At 36.0% G+C, this 14567-nt stretch overlaps 1 protein-coding gene across 3 annotated transcripts in view; it reads right to left on the bottom strand.

Annotated features, from left to right (window-relative positions):
* EVI5 (ecotropic viral integration site 5) overlaps positions 1-14567 on the bottom strand; it is a 199076-nt gene that overhangs the window by 116323 nt on the left and 68186 nt on the right. For 2 of the 3 annotated variants that reach the window (XM_080800425.1, XM_080800426.1), the window contains 3 exons: positions 13718-13807; positions 13416-13513; positions 2195-2255 (listed from right to left, as the gene is read on the bottom strand). In XM_080800425.1, the coding sequence (XP_080656551.1) occupies positions 2195-2255; positions 13416-13513; positions 13718-13807 (249 nt within the window). Of the gene's footprint in view, positions 1-219; positions 742-2194; positions 2256-13415; positions 13514-13717; positions 13808-14567 lie in introns of those variants that run through there. The other variant, XM_080800427.1, reaches the window with a different exon arrangement.

The following is a 14567-nucleotide window of genomic DNA, read 5'->3' as shown; positions in this document are numbered from 1 at the left end:
GTCATCTGATTATGACTGAGATGAGTTGCCAGGTCCAAGTCAAAAATCAGACATACCCAAGCTTATATAAAGTAAAAAAAAGAAAGTGCAGTCCTACAAAAATGGTCATGGCTTTGCCCTTTTCGGTGGCAGGAGGGGTAAAGAAGGAGATGAAAATGGTTTGAGAATAAGAAAAAACTATGTGGAAACAAAATTTTGTAAAAAGAACAAACTACCTTTGAGATCAGCAGATTTTATTTACCCAATGTGATACTAACTTTTTGAACTTTCATTCTCCCCGCCCCCCCACTTTCATCTCTATAAACACTTTGTGCCATCTGTTTTTTCCCAAGACACATGGAGCTGGCATTCAGAAGGATTCTGTGAGGTATATTAACCATAAATTTCTCCCAAAACTGAAGTTTCAGAAAAACTGCAAATACAAGCTAAATTGTGCTAAAGATCTTTCTGAAAAGGCCTCTTGGTATTCCTACTATTCATGTGATTTAATTTTAGAAGAAACTTCTTTAAGAGCAAAGATTGTTCATAGAACTGTGATTTTTTTTTTTTTTTTTTGCAATGACATAGCATGGTGAAATGAACAGGATGGCTTCCCATCCTCAGATTCTTGATTTGCAGTTCCGAATATTCGTGGTATGCGATAACCCATACTCTCTCCCCACTCATCAGGATGACGTACTTTTCTACTTTCAGTAGGTTGAAGTGGAGGGTATGATTTAATGTTACTCTTACTCATGGTACCTAAAAGAAAAGCAAATAGTAGAGCAGCAGTTGGGTAACATAATTTTTAAAAAGGAGGGACAAACAACCACAAGGGTCTTTTCTTTCTCTCTGAAAAATGTATAAGTATCTATTTCCAATTAATAGGGAATACTGATAGAAATGAAAATAAAACATCTAGAAAAGGGAAATAGACGAGAGACAGGTCACACAGAAACAAAGGAGAAGTTTCTCTGAGGAGGCTTGAGGCTTTTGAGAAGGACCATGGCAAGAAAGAATACCAATTTCATAAAACTCATTCCCTTACTTGTAAAAAGGGCCCGTAGATGTGAGTAGTGAAGAGATACTTTATAGCAAAAGTGATTAAGTCACGGCTAAATAATCATAAGTAAGGTGGTCATCTAATGTCTTGCCAGGTTCAAATCAAAACTCAGACACATCCAAATGTAGAGTTTAAAAAAAGGGGGGGAGAGGGGCGCCTGGGTGGCTCAGTGGGTTAAGGCCTCTGCCTTCGGCTCAGGTCACGATCCCAGGGTCCTGGGATCGAGCCCCGCATCGGGCTCTCTGCTCCGTGGAGAGCCTGCTTCCTCCTCTCTCTCTGCCTGCCTCTCTGCCTACTTGTGATCTCTCTCTCTGTCAAATAAATAAATAAAATCTTAAAAAAAAAAGGGGGGGGGAGAGTCACTCAAAACTTGTTCTTTTACGTTTTTTGTGGGTTTTTGTGGTTTTTTTGGAAGGGGAAAATTACAGACAAAGAGATAAGAAATTGGATCAGCAAGTCACTGAGTTTCTTCACTAACTCCTGCTTCTACTCATTATCTCCATCCTGAAATGTCAACATAAAACCTATAGAACTTTCCCTAACTTCCAGCTGAATAATGCCAAAGATCCTCAACTTAAGAACTTCTGACCTATAGGGGGTACAAATAAAAATTTTAAGGTATACATAGGAATTTATATATCCCTCAAAACTGGCAATATACCTGGTTCCTGTGGAGAGTTCAAAAGTATAACCTTTGCTTAGAGATTAGAAAATTGAATTAGCCCAAGTTTCCTGAAGCTCTAAGGCAGCCGTAATTCGTTCTGGTGCAGTGATTTGCTCTATTTGGTGTACCTCAGACTACACTGCTGCTAGTCTATGTACATTATAGATAGACTTCTCCGCATTTTTAAAAACATGCTTAAATGAAGTGGTCATTATCTTCCCCGTAGAAGTATTTTCTCTTGACGACCCACCAACAAATCTAGAAACAGCTGTTCTCACACTAGAATGAAAACCACTTGTTGCATTATTCTGGATTTTGAAATGTCTATTTTTAACTATAGCGTAGTGGGATGATAAATAAATTCATCAGTAAGTAATAACAAACATCGCTGTTAAATGTGTTACAGGAAATAGATATACCAACATAACCAAATGACTGACTTTAATAAGTTTATGTTTGGCACTTTAAAAAAGTCCTGGGATGCTTACTTTAATTTCGACTTGCTCTTCCATTTCTTTAGTTTTTATTGTAGTGTATTCCTTTTCAAGCCTAAGAAGGAAAAAAAAAATTAAGGATATGTTTTTATTCAGTTACTAAATTATAAAATTTAAACCTATTTATTAACACAAAATATAATTCCAGTAAGTACCTCCAACTTACAAATTGAGATACTTGATATTAGAAAAATAATCTGAATAATTACATGGATTCTTACCTAAAAAACTATTTCACAAATAACAAAAATGAGAACCACAAACAAACAAACTTTGGAAAGTGAAATATATAAGGCATTTAAGAACTGAGTTTACAGATTCTATTTAGCCCTAAACTTATAAAAAGAACTACCATTCTTCCTTAAAGTACAATGGTTAAAATCCACTTTAACTAAAAAAAAAAAAAAAAAAGTACTAAAAATGGTGTTAAAGTTATAATGGGGGAAGAGGAACAACTCTTTTTTAATTCTTAAAGATTTTATTATGAAAAAAAAAAGATTTTATTTATGTATTTGACAGAGTGAGACAGAACAAGTAGGAGGAGCAGCATAGGGAGAGGGAGAAGCAGGCTCCCCAATGAGCAGGGAGCTTAATGTGGGGCTTAATCCCAGGATTCTGAAATCATGACCTGAGCCGAAGGCAGACATTTAACTGACTGAGCCACCCAAGTGTCCCGGAACAGCTCTTTCCAATAAAAGGATTCCTGAACATAGAAAGAATGAGGCAAATAAAAAATCGGCATGAAAAAATAGTAATAATAAAAATAAATTAAATAAATTAAAAATCACCATTAGAATTGCCCCGTAAGCAAGAAAACCCCCGCAGGCAAGAAAAAACAATGGAAGCTAAAATTAGTAGGTAAAAAGTGTAAGCACAGTCTTAAAGTATCTCTCAAAATATTTAGATATTACCAAGGGAAAAACAGTAGATTTGTACTACAGTATCTTGACAGCACCCGAGCTAACTGATCAAGGTTAATACTACTAATATTACATATTGCTATCAAGCACCCCTTGCTAAGATGTACTGAGAAGGGTACCTCACCTCCATGATATCCTTCCCAAGAATGTATATCCTCAATCTAATCAAGAGAAATCATCAAACTCAAATCAGCAAACCCATTGACTGGCTCACTTCAGAAATATCAAGGTCATGAAAGATAAAACTGAAGAACTGAAGAACTGTCACTAACTATAGAAGAGTAAGAAATGACAAATGCAATGTACTACATTTATACTACTGTAAGTATAAAATTATCTTTACAAAAATTTATAGGCCATACAAAAGTTATTCCCACCAAGTAATTTTTAGATCTTACTCTGGGCCAAAATGTTAATAACAAGTTTAACTACTCCTAATACTAAAAACCTAGGCCCCCAAAACTTAGAGCTATCAAAAATCAAAAATCTCCCTCAAAGGAGAAAAACCTATTATTTACTATATATAAAACCTAACTCACAGTAACTTTTTCTACTGTGATAAAATACACATAGCAAAATTTACCATCATAACCATTTCTAGCTACACAGTTCAGCGGTATTAAATACATTTATAATGTTGTACAGCCATCACCATCATGTCCATTGTTCTGTTCTTTTCATCAACTGAAATTCTATACCCTTAAATAAGAAAACCCATTCCTCTTACCAGGTCCTGGAAACAACCATTTTACATTCTGTCTCTATAAGTCTGACATTAAGTATATCATATATATGGAATCACACAGTATTTGTACCATTGTTAAGTAGCTTATTTTACCCAGCTTAAAGTCCCCCAGGTTCACCTATATTATACCTATGTTGAGCACCTTTTTATGTGCTTATTGTATTTCTTCTTTGGAGAAATGTCTATTCAAGTCCTTTGCCAATTTTTGAATCCACTTGTGTTTTTTGCTGCTGAATTTTAGGAGTTCTCAGTACACGGTGAATATTAATCATTTATCCAATACATGCTTTGTAAGTATCTTGTCCCACTTTTGAGAGTGTCTTTAGATGTGCAAAATTTTTAAATTTTCACAAAGTTCAATTTGTCTATTTTGTCTTTTGTTACTTGAACCTTTAGTGTCAAATCCAAAAAGTCATTGTCAAATCTAATTCCAAGCTTTTTGTCCAATGTTTTCATCTAAGAGTTTTACTATTTTAGTTCTTACATTTAAATGTTTGATCCATTCTGACTTATATTGTGCATATGATATTTAAAAAGGGTCCAACTTTGTTTTTCTGCATGTGAATATCCAGTTTTCCCAGCATCATTTGTTGAAAAGACAGACCTTTCCCTACTGAATGGTCTTAGCACCCTTGTCAAAAATCATCTGAGCATATATGTGAGGGCTTATTTCTTGGGAGTGCTGTTCTATTCCATTGGTCTAGATGTCTATCTTTATTCTAGTACCCTGTTTTGATTATGATAGCTTTATAGTAAGCTTGGAAATCAGGAAGTATGAGTCCTCCAGCTTTTTGGTTCTTTTTCAAGATGGTTTTAGCTATTTGGGTCCTTTCAGTTTACTAATGAAGTTTAGGATGGAGTTTTCTATATTTGCAAAAAATAGCATTTTAAGAGAGACTTCAGTTCACTCCATAGATCATATTGGGTAATACTGATATGTTAACAATATTATATTGTCTTCCAATCAATGAACATAGAATATGCTTTTATTTATGCTTCTTTAATATCTTTCAGAAATGTCTGCAGTTTTCATTGTATACATCTTTCACTTCCTTGGTTAATTCTCCATATTTTATTCTTTTTGATGCTATTGTAAATGGAATAGTTTTCTTAATTCCTTCTATGTTATTCATTGTTAAGGTATAGAAATGCAACTAACTTTTTGTGGGCTGACTTTGTAACCTACTACTTCGCTGCATTCATTAGCTGTTTTTTGTAGAGGGTTTTTCTACATAAAAGATCATGTTCTCTGTCAACTGAGATAATCTTAATTTTTCTTTTCCAATTTGGATTTTTATTTCTTTTCCTCTTTATTTCTTTTGCTACTTCCAGTACTATGTTGAACAGAAATGGCAATATCAAGGATCCTTGCCTTGTTTCTGACCTTAGAGGGAAAGTTTTTAGTCTTTCACCACTGAGTAAAATGCTCACTGTCAGTTTTTCATATATGGATGGCTTTTATTATGTTGAGGTAGTTGCCTTTTTTTTTTTTTAAAGATTTGTATTTATTTATTTGACAGACAGAGATCACAAGTAGGCAGAGAGGCAGACGGGGGGGGGGGCGGGGGAGGCGGAAAGCAGGCTCCCTGCTGAGCAGAGAGCCCGATGCGGGGCTTGATCCCAGGGCCCTGAGATCATGACCTGAACCGAAGGCAGAGGCTTTAACCCACTGAGCCACCCAGGCGCCCTGAGGTAGTTGCCTTCTTTTCCTTCTCTGTTGAGTGTTTCAATCATGAAAGGATACTGAATTTTGTCAAATACATTTTATCTGTCAACTGAGATGATCCTCTTTTCTTTCCCTTTATTCTGTTAATGTGGTGTATTACATTGATCAATTTTTGTATGTTGAATTATCCCTGCATTCTAGGAATAAATCCCATTTGCTAGTGGTATATAGTCTTTTTAGTACACTGCTGAATTTGGTTTACCAATATTTTGTGAGGACTTTTGCATCAATGTTTTTAGGGATATTTATGTATAGTTTTCTTGTAGTGTTCTTATCTGTCCTTATCTGGTTTTGGTATCAGGGTAATAACACCGGCCTCATAGAATGAGTTAGGAAGTATTCCCTTCTATTTTTGAAAAAGTTTAAAAAGATATTAGTTCTTTAAATGTGTAGTAGAATTCACCAGTAAAGCCAACAAATCCAGGGATTTTCTTCTTAAGAAACCTTTGATTATAGATTCAGTCACCTTACTAGTTATAGATCTACTCTGATTTTCCATTCCTTTGTGATTTAGTCTTTGTGTGCATGTGCACTGGCCATAATCACTTTTTTTTTTTTAAAGATTTTATTTATTTATTTGACAGAGGCAGAGATCACAAGTAGGCAGAGAGGCAGGCAGAGAGAGAGGAGGAAGCAGGCTCTCCGCTGAGCAGAGAGCCCGATGCGGGGCTCGATCCCAGGACCCCGAGATCATGACCTGAGCTGAAGGCAGAGGCCCCAACCCACTGAGCCACCCAGGTGCCCCATAACCACTTTGTAAGATATTTTTTAAATGTTTAAAGTTTTAACTCCAGTGTAGTTAACACAAAGTGTTATATTAGCTTCACATATACAGTATCACGTATACAGTATACAGTATATTAGCTTCACGTATACAGTATACAATGTAGAAAACAAGCTTTGGAGTTAAAAACAAAAATTACATTAATACTTGCTTTGAGACCAGTAATTGTTCTTTTTTCAAGATTTCATTTATTTATTTGAGAGGGAGAGATAGGAAGAGAGCAAGCAAGCAGGGAGAGGGACAGAGGGGGAAGGAGAAAGGAGAGGGAGAGCATCTCAAGTAAACTCTGTGCCAGAGCACAGAACCCGATACAGGGCTCGGTCCCATAACCCTGGGATCATGACCTGAGCCAAAATCAAGAGTCAGACACTCAACCAAGTCACCCAGACACCCCAGTTTTCTTTAACATATTAACCTTAATTCATGTAGAAAACAAAAAGTGGAGTTACAACCCACTGTTAAAATAATAGCTTTTATAATTGCCCATGTGTTTACCTTAATTAGGATCTTTCTTTTTATTATTTTAAGATTTTATTTATTTATTTGACAGAGACAGACACAGCGAGAGAGGGAGCACAAGCAGGAGGAGTGGGAGAGGGAGAAGCAGGCTTCCCACCGAGCAGACAGCCTGATAGTCTCTCTTGACTCTTTCTCTCTTCTGGGACTCCCACAATGTGTATATTGGTCCCCTTAGGCTCTGTTCAGTTTTATCTTTTTTCTTTTTGTTCCTCAAATTCAGTAATTTCTAATATTTTGTCTTCAAGCTCACTTATTCATCTGCCTGCTCAAATCTGCTTTTTAATCACTCTATGAATCTTTCATTTCAGTTACTGAACTTTTCAGATCCAGAATTTTTGTTTCCTTTTAAGTTTTCTATCTCTTTACTGGTATTTCCATTTTGTTTGTCTATCTTTTTCTCAATCTTCCCCATATCTTCCTTTAGTTCTTTGAGCTTCTTTTAAAGTCTCTGTCTACTTTATCTGCCATCAAGTCTCTTTCAGAGAGACCTGAACTTGAACAACATGAGAATCAGAAGTGCTGACATCCCTGGACAGTTGAAAATCTGTGTATAAATTTTGACTCTCTAAAAAGTTCACCACTGTTGACTGGAGCCCTTACCAATAGCATAGTCAACATATATTTTGTATATATTATATACCGTAATCTTATGATGAATGTAAGTATAGAAAAGAAAATGTTACTAAGAAAATTATAAGAGAAAATACATTTGCAATACTGTACTGCGTTTATCAAAAACAATCTGCATATAAGTGGATGAGCACAGTTCAAATCCATGTTGTTCAAGGGTTAATATTCTTTTCCTTTGGGACATACTTTTCTTTTTTTCCATACGCCTGTGATTTTTGTTAAAAACTAGACATTTGTGGGGCACCTGGGTGGCTCAGTGGGATCCCAGGGTCCTGGGATCAAGCCCCACATCGGACTCTCTGCTCAGCAGGGAGCCTGCTTCCCCCCTCCCCACTCTGCCTACCTGTGATCTCTGCCTGTCAAAAAAATAAATAAAATCTTTAAAAAAAAAAAAAACTAGCCATTTGAATCTAGTAATGTAGTAACACAAAAAATCAGAGTCTCCCCTCTCCTCAGAGCTTGCTGGTTTTTGTTATTGATTTTGTCTTGTTGATTGTTATAGGCTACCTTTGTCTGAAGATGAACCTGAGCTGTAAACTGTCTCGGGACTTTTCTGAGACTTTCCCTGGGCATGCACAGTCACTTTGTCATTTCCCTCAAATATGCAGTTTTTTTGAACGTCCCAATCTTTCCTGTCCGTCTCCCAAAAGGGCAAAAAAAAGAAAAATAAAGGTAAGAGAAAGGATGATGTCCTTTAAATCTCTTAGCAGTTATGTCAGCTAGAGGAAGAGGGGACTTGCAACAATGGGGAGTGGTGCAACACCAATGGCTGCTCACTTCCTTGCACCTCTGATCAGGAACAGCATAACAATCACTGATCAGAGCACACAGATCCCTGATATCTACAAGACAAGGTCATTTTTGCCAACCCTGGTTCCCACAACTGCATGAAGGTTGCTCAAGAAATACTAGCACAGCTGCCTACCATGAGGCTGAAGGGTAGAGGATAGTGCTAAGGGGTGCTAATGCGCTGAGTTAAAACTGACCAAATTAACCACAATTTACCATCAAAGGCTTCCCCTAAAAGTTCAAAGGTTTATAGTAAGCCCCAGGGTTCCAGAACAGTCCCATCAGATTCTGCTACTGCAATTGTTTTTTTGGTGGTAGACAGATTCCTGGTGCCCTCTACTCCATCTTCCCACAATCCTCCCTCAAATCTGACTTTTTAATGCAGGTTGTTATGCCCATTTGGATGCTAAGAAAGACTGAGAAACTTGCCTAAGGTCACGCCCTTGACTGCTGTACTACCATGTCTCTTACTTTAGTATACCTACAAGGATAGCACATCCTAAAAAGTTTATAGAAGACTCTAAAGAGGTACAAAGTGTTTTGAACAATGGCTGCACTGCTGGAAGTTTACAGACTTCACTAGTGCCTACTTTGAAGGGAATATTTAGTTATGTGTAGGTGATAAATGTTATCATTACTCACTCATACACCTAAAACAAAATACCAGAAATCATCATTTAATCCTTGCTTCCCAATTCAGTCACCAACCACATTCAATTCAACCTTCTTAACAATGCTCTAAAATACATTATTCCTCCTTCAACTGCAATGATAGAGGTTTTTTAATAAACTTTGTTTTTTGAGAAGAGTTTTACATCTACAAAATAAGTAAAAAGAGTATAGAGTTCCCATATACCTTATCCCCAGTTTCTCTTATGTTTAACATTTTACATTAGTATAGCACATTTGTAACAATTAATAAATTAATATTGATACACTGTTAACTACAGTCCATACTAAATTCATATCTCTAAATTTTTGTCTAATGTCCTTTTCCTATTCTAGGATTCCATCCAGGGAATCACATTACATTAAGTTGCCACGTCTTCTTAGGCTCCTCTTGGCTGTGATAATTTCTAATACTTTCCAGGTTTTTGATGACCTTGATTGTTTGAGGAGTACTGATCAGGTATTTTGAAGAATATTCCTCAGTTGGGATTTCTCTTGTGTTTGTGAGTGTATTGAGGTTTGGAGGAAGACCACAGAAGTCAGTCCCATTTTCAGTCCCATTTTCATTTGATCATTTGTATCAAGGGTACAAATTATCACCAGGATATCACTATTGATATATTGAACTTGATCAGTGGGCCAAGGTGTGCTTATAAGGTTTCTACAAAGTGACTTCAAAGTAGCTATAGAGCTACACCATTCTTTTATTAGCAGCAGTTTTAGGCCTTCATTATACCTTGCCTTAATTACCAGAGGATACTCATAATTGTTCTCTCTACTGCCAGTTTCATAATTCAATCTTTTCTGCACACTATTGCCAGGATGACATTTTTACAATGTTGATATGGATCATGCCACTCCCAGAGGCCAACTGCTTCAGTGTCTAAACATTACCTTCAGGCTGCATTTTAAAGGCTTACTAAAAGAAATCAAGGCTCTTTGGAGAAATGATTTGCTCCTGTGCAGGAGCAGGTGAGGCATAAGATGATCCTAGAGCTTTTTGTTGTCTTAAAATAAGGAAATTCTCAAAGAATCATGGGGACATGTCAAAAGGACAAAACAGTCAGCTTGAAAGGACTCCTACTGGACAAAGCAGGGACAAATGGAGAGTAATGAATTATAATTCACCAAATAAAAAAAGAGCCTACAAATTCACACTTACATAAATAAATGAATAAATATATTAGCAAAAAGGAAAAGCTCTTCCTTACAGTAGAATGCCAATTAATAAAGAAGGAATGAGAGAGTGAGAAAATCATAAGTGGATGTAAATCATCATAAGTGGTGAGGGAAGGTGTGGTAAAGAACAAGATATTATATAATCTCAAAGCATCTGGAAACAAACAATAATAGAAGACAAAGTAATAATGTTACAGTAGTTAAGCTTGGCAGACATCACCTTATTAACCCAGTGATTAGAGATATCATCATCAATTCTGAGATTAACCAACGGCACATACCTACTGCATGATTAATTGAGAAGATACATCATTGGTGTACCTGCCAAAAATGTACAACCTAAATCTACTCATGAGGAAATATCAGAAAAACCCAAACTACAGGATCGTCCACAAAATAACTAGCTTATACTCTTCAAATATATCAAGGTCAAGACATACAAGAAGAGTGGAGGGAGTGCTTGAGATTAAAGGAGATTGATCTGACACAATTAATGCAATACATGATCCTGGAGTACTTAAAGTAGATCCAAAACCCAGGAGGTGAGGGGTAGGGAGTGGACAAAAGAGAGGATTCAGCAGGGGTCTGAAAGTAGATGAAGTAAATGACAAAATATTAATGTTGAATCACTATATTGCCTAGCTGGAACTAACACTATGTGTTAACTATATCAGAATTAAAACTTTAAAAAGATGAATATTAACTGTTTAATCTGATGATAAGCATATGGATATTTATTATTCCAGTGTCTCTCTGTATATTTGAAAAACGTCCCGAATGAAAAAAAAATGGCAGATGGAATATGATGTGGAGCTAATGAGTAAACTATTCTTTCCTTCACAACTGAGTTTCATAAAAGAATGAAATGCTATGTTGAGGTAGGTTTTATTTTGTTGTTTTCAGGTCAGAACTCAAAAATACCTTTGTACATTGAAGAAAATGAAACAGAAAGAAGGGATGAAGATAGAAGTAGAAACAGCTAGTATAGGAAGGACCTGCAAGAGATGGAAATAACATCCTGAATTAACCCTGTAAAGGCATAGATATACTATATTCTGAAAAGGGAAAAAAAGAAATATGGCTAACTCTATAAGCTGGAAGTCACAGGAGAAGTTCAGAGTGCTTGAAAAATGATGGCTGATGAATTAAGAAGCAAAATAACCTGCCAAAAAGTTAGATAGGGCAAAATGGGACAGAATCTGGGAAAAATGACAAAGTTTGAAATAATCGCCATGGGGAATGGGAGAATTAACCAAGGTCAATAAAAATATACATGAAGTAGCAATAGAGATAGAACTTAATGCCAGCAATTTGTTTATGCAATTTTCTCCAACACCTGGCTACATGAACACAGGGTCCAAGACATCAGACAAGATATACTTATTTGGATCAGAGGAAGGCTATTTAACACCAGAGTAGAGATCCTAAAGTGGAACAGAGACATTGTATGAGAATGAAAGTGAAAGAACTAAAGGGTCATAAGTTTGAAAAGTAAATAGAGTAACTAAAATTTCAGAAATGGGATTATACTGGTGATAAATAAAAATCAAAAGGAAAATCAGTTATGTTGTTCTCTGTAATTGAAGTGAAATAAATTCTTTTTTTGGCTAGTGTGATTTAAATGTGGTTTTACCAAGAGCTGGAAGTTGACATGGCTCCTAAAAGTTTTATCAATTATAGAACAGAATTGCTTTTTGGTCAATAATGTCTCAAAATCATAGTGTAATGTAATTTAGAAAGTTCACAAGTAATTTATTAATAATAGTGAAAGCCCATAAATTGGCTTGCTTTTGCAAATTAGAGCAATTTTATTTATTTATTTTTAAGATTTTATTTATTTATTTGAAAGAGAGATAGAGAGCAAGCACAAGTGGGGAGGAGGGTCAGAGGGAGAAGCAAACTCCCTGCAGAGCAGAAAGCCTGATGCAGGGCACAATCCCAGGACCCCAAGATCAGGAGCTGAGCCGGAGGCAGACGCTTAACCTCAGAATGAGCCACCCAGGTCCTGCTAGAGCTAATTTTAATAACATAATTATCAATCATATTTTAATATACTCCCTGGGGTAGGAACATCCATGGGAGTATGTATTACATATGAATGGAATTTTATGTTACAGCAGTGAAGACATTGAGAAATGTTAGCATACAGTATTGTTATCATTTTAAAGTATCTTGTACCACAGAAAGTAGTGTCAGGAATAGTAATTATGACCTCTGGCTAAGATTTGTTTAAATACTGGAAGCTGGAGGAACAAGAGCTGTCATTCTTAATACCTTTATCACATTTCAAAAAATTAATCTTTGGGAGCCAAGACTGGTTACCTTGAACTTCCATTAAATATATATCAAGAAAAGTTTCATTAGAAAATCGGGACGCATGGGTGGCTCAGTTGGTTAAGCCACTGCCTTCGGCTCAGGTCATGATCCCAGCGTCCTGGGATCGAGTCCCACATCGGGCTCCTTGCTCGGCAGGGAGCCTGCTTCTCCCTCTGCCTGCCACTCTGTCTGCTTGTGCTCACTCTCGCTCCTCTCTCTCTCTCTCTCTGTGACAAATAAATAAATAAATAAATAAATCTTCTAAAAATAATAATAATAATACACAGGGGCACGTGGATGGCTCAGTGGGTTAAAGCTTCTGCCTTCGGCTCAGGTCATGGTCCCAGGGTCCTGGGATCGAGCCCCGCATCGGGCTCTCAGCTCAGCGGGGAGCCTGCTTCCTCCTCTCTCTCTGCCTGCCTGTATGCCTACTTGTGATCTCTGTCTGTCAAATAAATAAATAAAATCTTAAAAAAGAAAAGAAAAGAATACACAATAAAATAAGAACTTAAACTCTCAATCTATGCCTCATGCCTATCTTGTTGTTTAGGCTAATCCTGAACTTAAGTGACACTCTGGGGCTGAGCAGAAAAGAATGTCAGTGAAGTTGGATCACACCACAGAAGTGGTTTTCAAAATAACAGCACACTCAGAGCTATACATTTACCAGGTGCCTAATTCCAGTCAATGCAGAATGGGAAAGAGGAGTTTCACAGGTAATACATAATGGTCCCAAGCACCACTACTAAGAGACGTATGAAATTCCAACATTAAATTTATGTTATATTGAAACCAGTACCACCAAATAAAGAGCTATAGTTCTATAAACTGAGGAAGAATACTGCACTTATCACTGGACTATTTTGATACTTCTATTTATTCTCCTATATGCTTCAACAAATAACCATGACTAAACACCAAAATTATAAAATACTTACTTCTTCATTTTTTTTGAGTTATATTTGACTTGGTAAGCTGCCTGGATTAATTTGTCTGGACCACCATCAAACTGATGTGGAATGACCTTCTGAAAGTGCTAATAAAACACAATCAAAGAAAAGTACAAGAACTACTTAGTGTTTTAGTTATTTATTATTAACTATAAACTTATTTATATAACCATAAATTCATATAAATACATTTATATAAAGTTATTTCTATAATTATAAACTTAGTTATTTATTATTAACTAATTAACAGTAAAATCTGAAGACACTCAAGGAATCATGAACTGACCTACCTGTAACATCCCTTCCATGTCAAGTTGCATCAGTTCTGCCTGATTCATCTGAAGAAGTGCTAATCCTACTCGAAACACTATTTCTAAACCCTGTGGAAAAACATTTTTATAAAGCCAAATTTATTTTACTCTTCCATTGACAAAAATTAATCATTCAAAAGAATACTAAGGTAAACATTTAGGGATCTTACTAGAAATTGGCAAACTTTTTTTGTAAGGAGTCAGATAGCAAATATTAAAGGCTTTGTGGGTTATGTGGTTACTGTCATAAACATCCAACTAAGACCAAAAGCAGATAGAGATAACACAACAAATCAGCATGGCTATGTTTCAAGAAAACTACAAAATAAGTGGAAGGACAGATTTGGTACCTGAACCAGATGGTCAGTACACAAATCACAGTTTGCTGGCTCCAAACTAAACTAATTTACTAGGTAATATAAACTAATCTTCCCAAGATGTAATTAACAAAATTAATACTGGGTTTGATTAAGATGTTCTATTCATGTATTTACTTATTTATTTTTAAGTAAGCTCTACGACCCTGAGATCAAGAGTCACATGCTCTACTGGCTGGGCCAGCCAGATATTATTAGTAATAATTAATAACACTTTCAAGTGCTATCTACCATTTGTCACCTAACCTTACCTGCCTACCTTCTCATCCAAAATACAGAACAAAAGACAAAGGATGATCACAACATGACAATGACAATTAAAAGGACTACCTACAATAAAATTAAGTAGAAGAAAATTATATTCACTACTTCTTGCTCTTTTGGTAACAGATGCAGAGCAATAATATTAGCTGTAAGGCAAATTTCACTTTTCACTAATTCTCACTGAATCA

This window comes from Martes martes, assembly GCF_963455335.1.
Source record: "Martes martes genome assembly, chromosome: 4".
NCBI classification, from domain to species: Eukaryota; Metazoa; Chordata; class Mammalia; order Carnivora; family Mustelidae; genus Martes; species Martes martes.
Note: the sequence above shows the minus strand (reverse complement) of the source record. Positions and strands in the feature narration are given on the sequence as shown.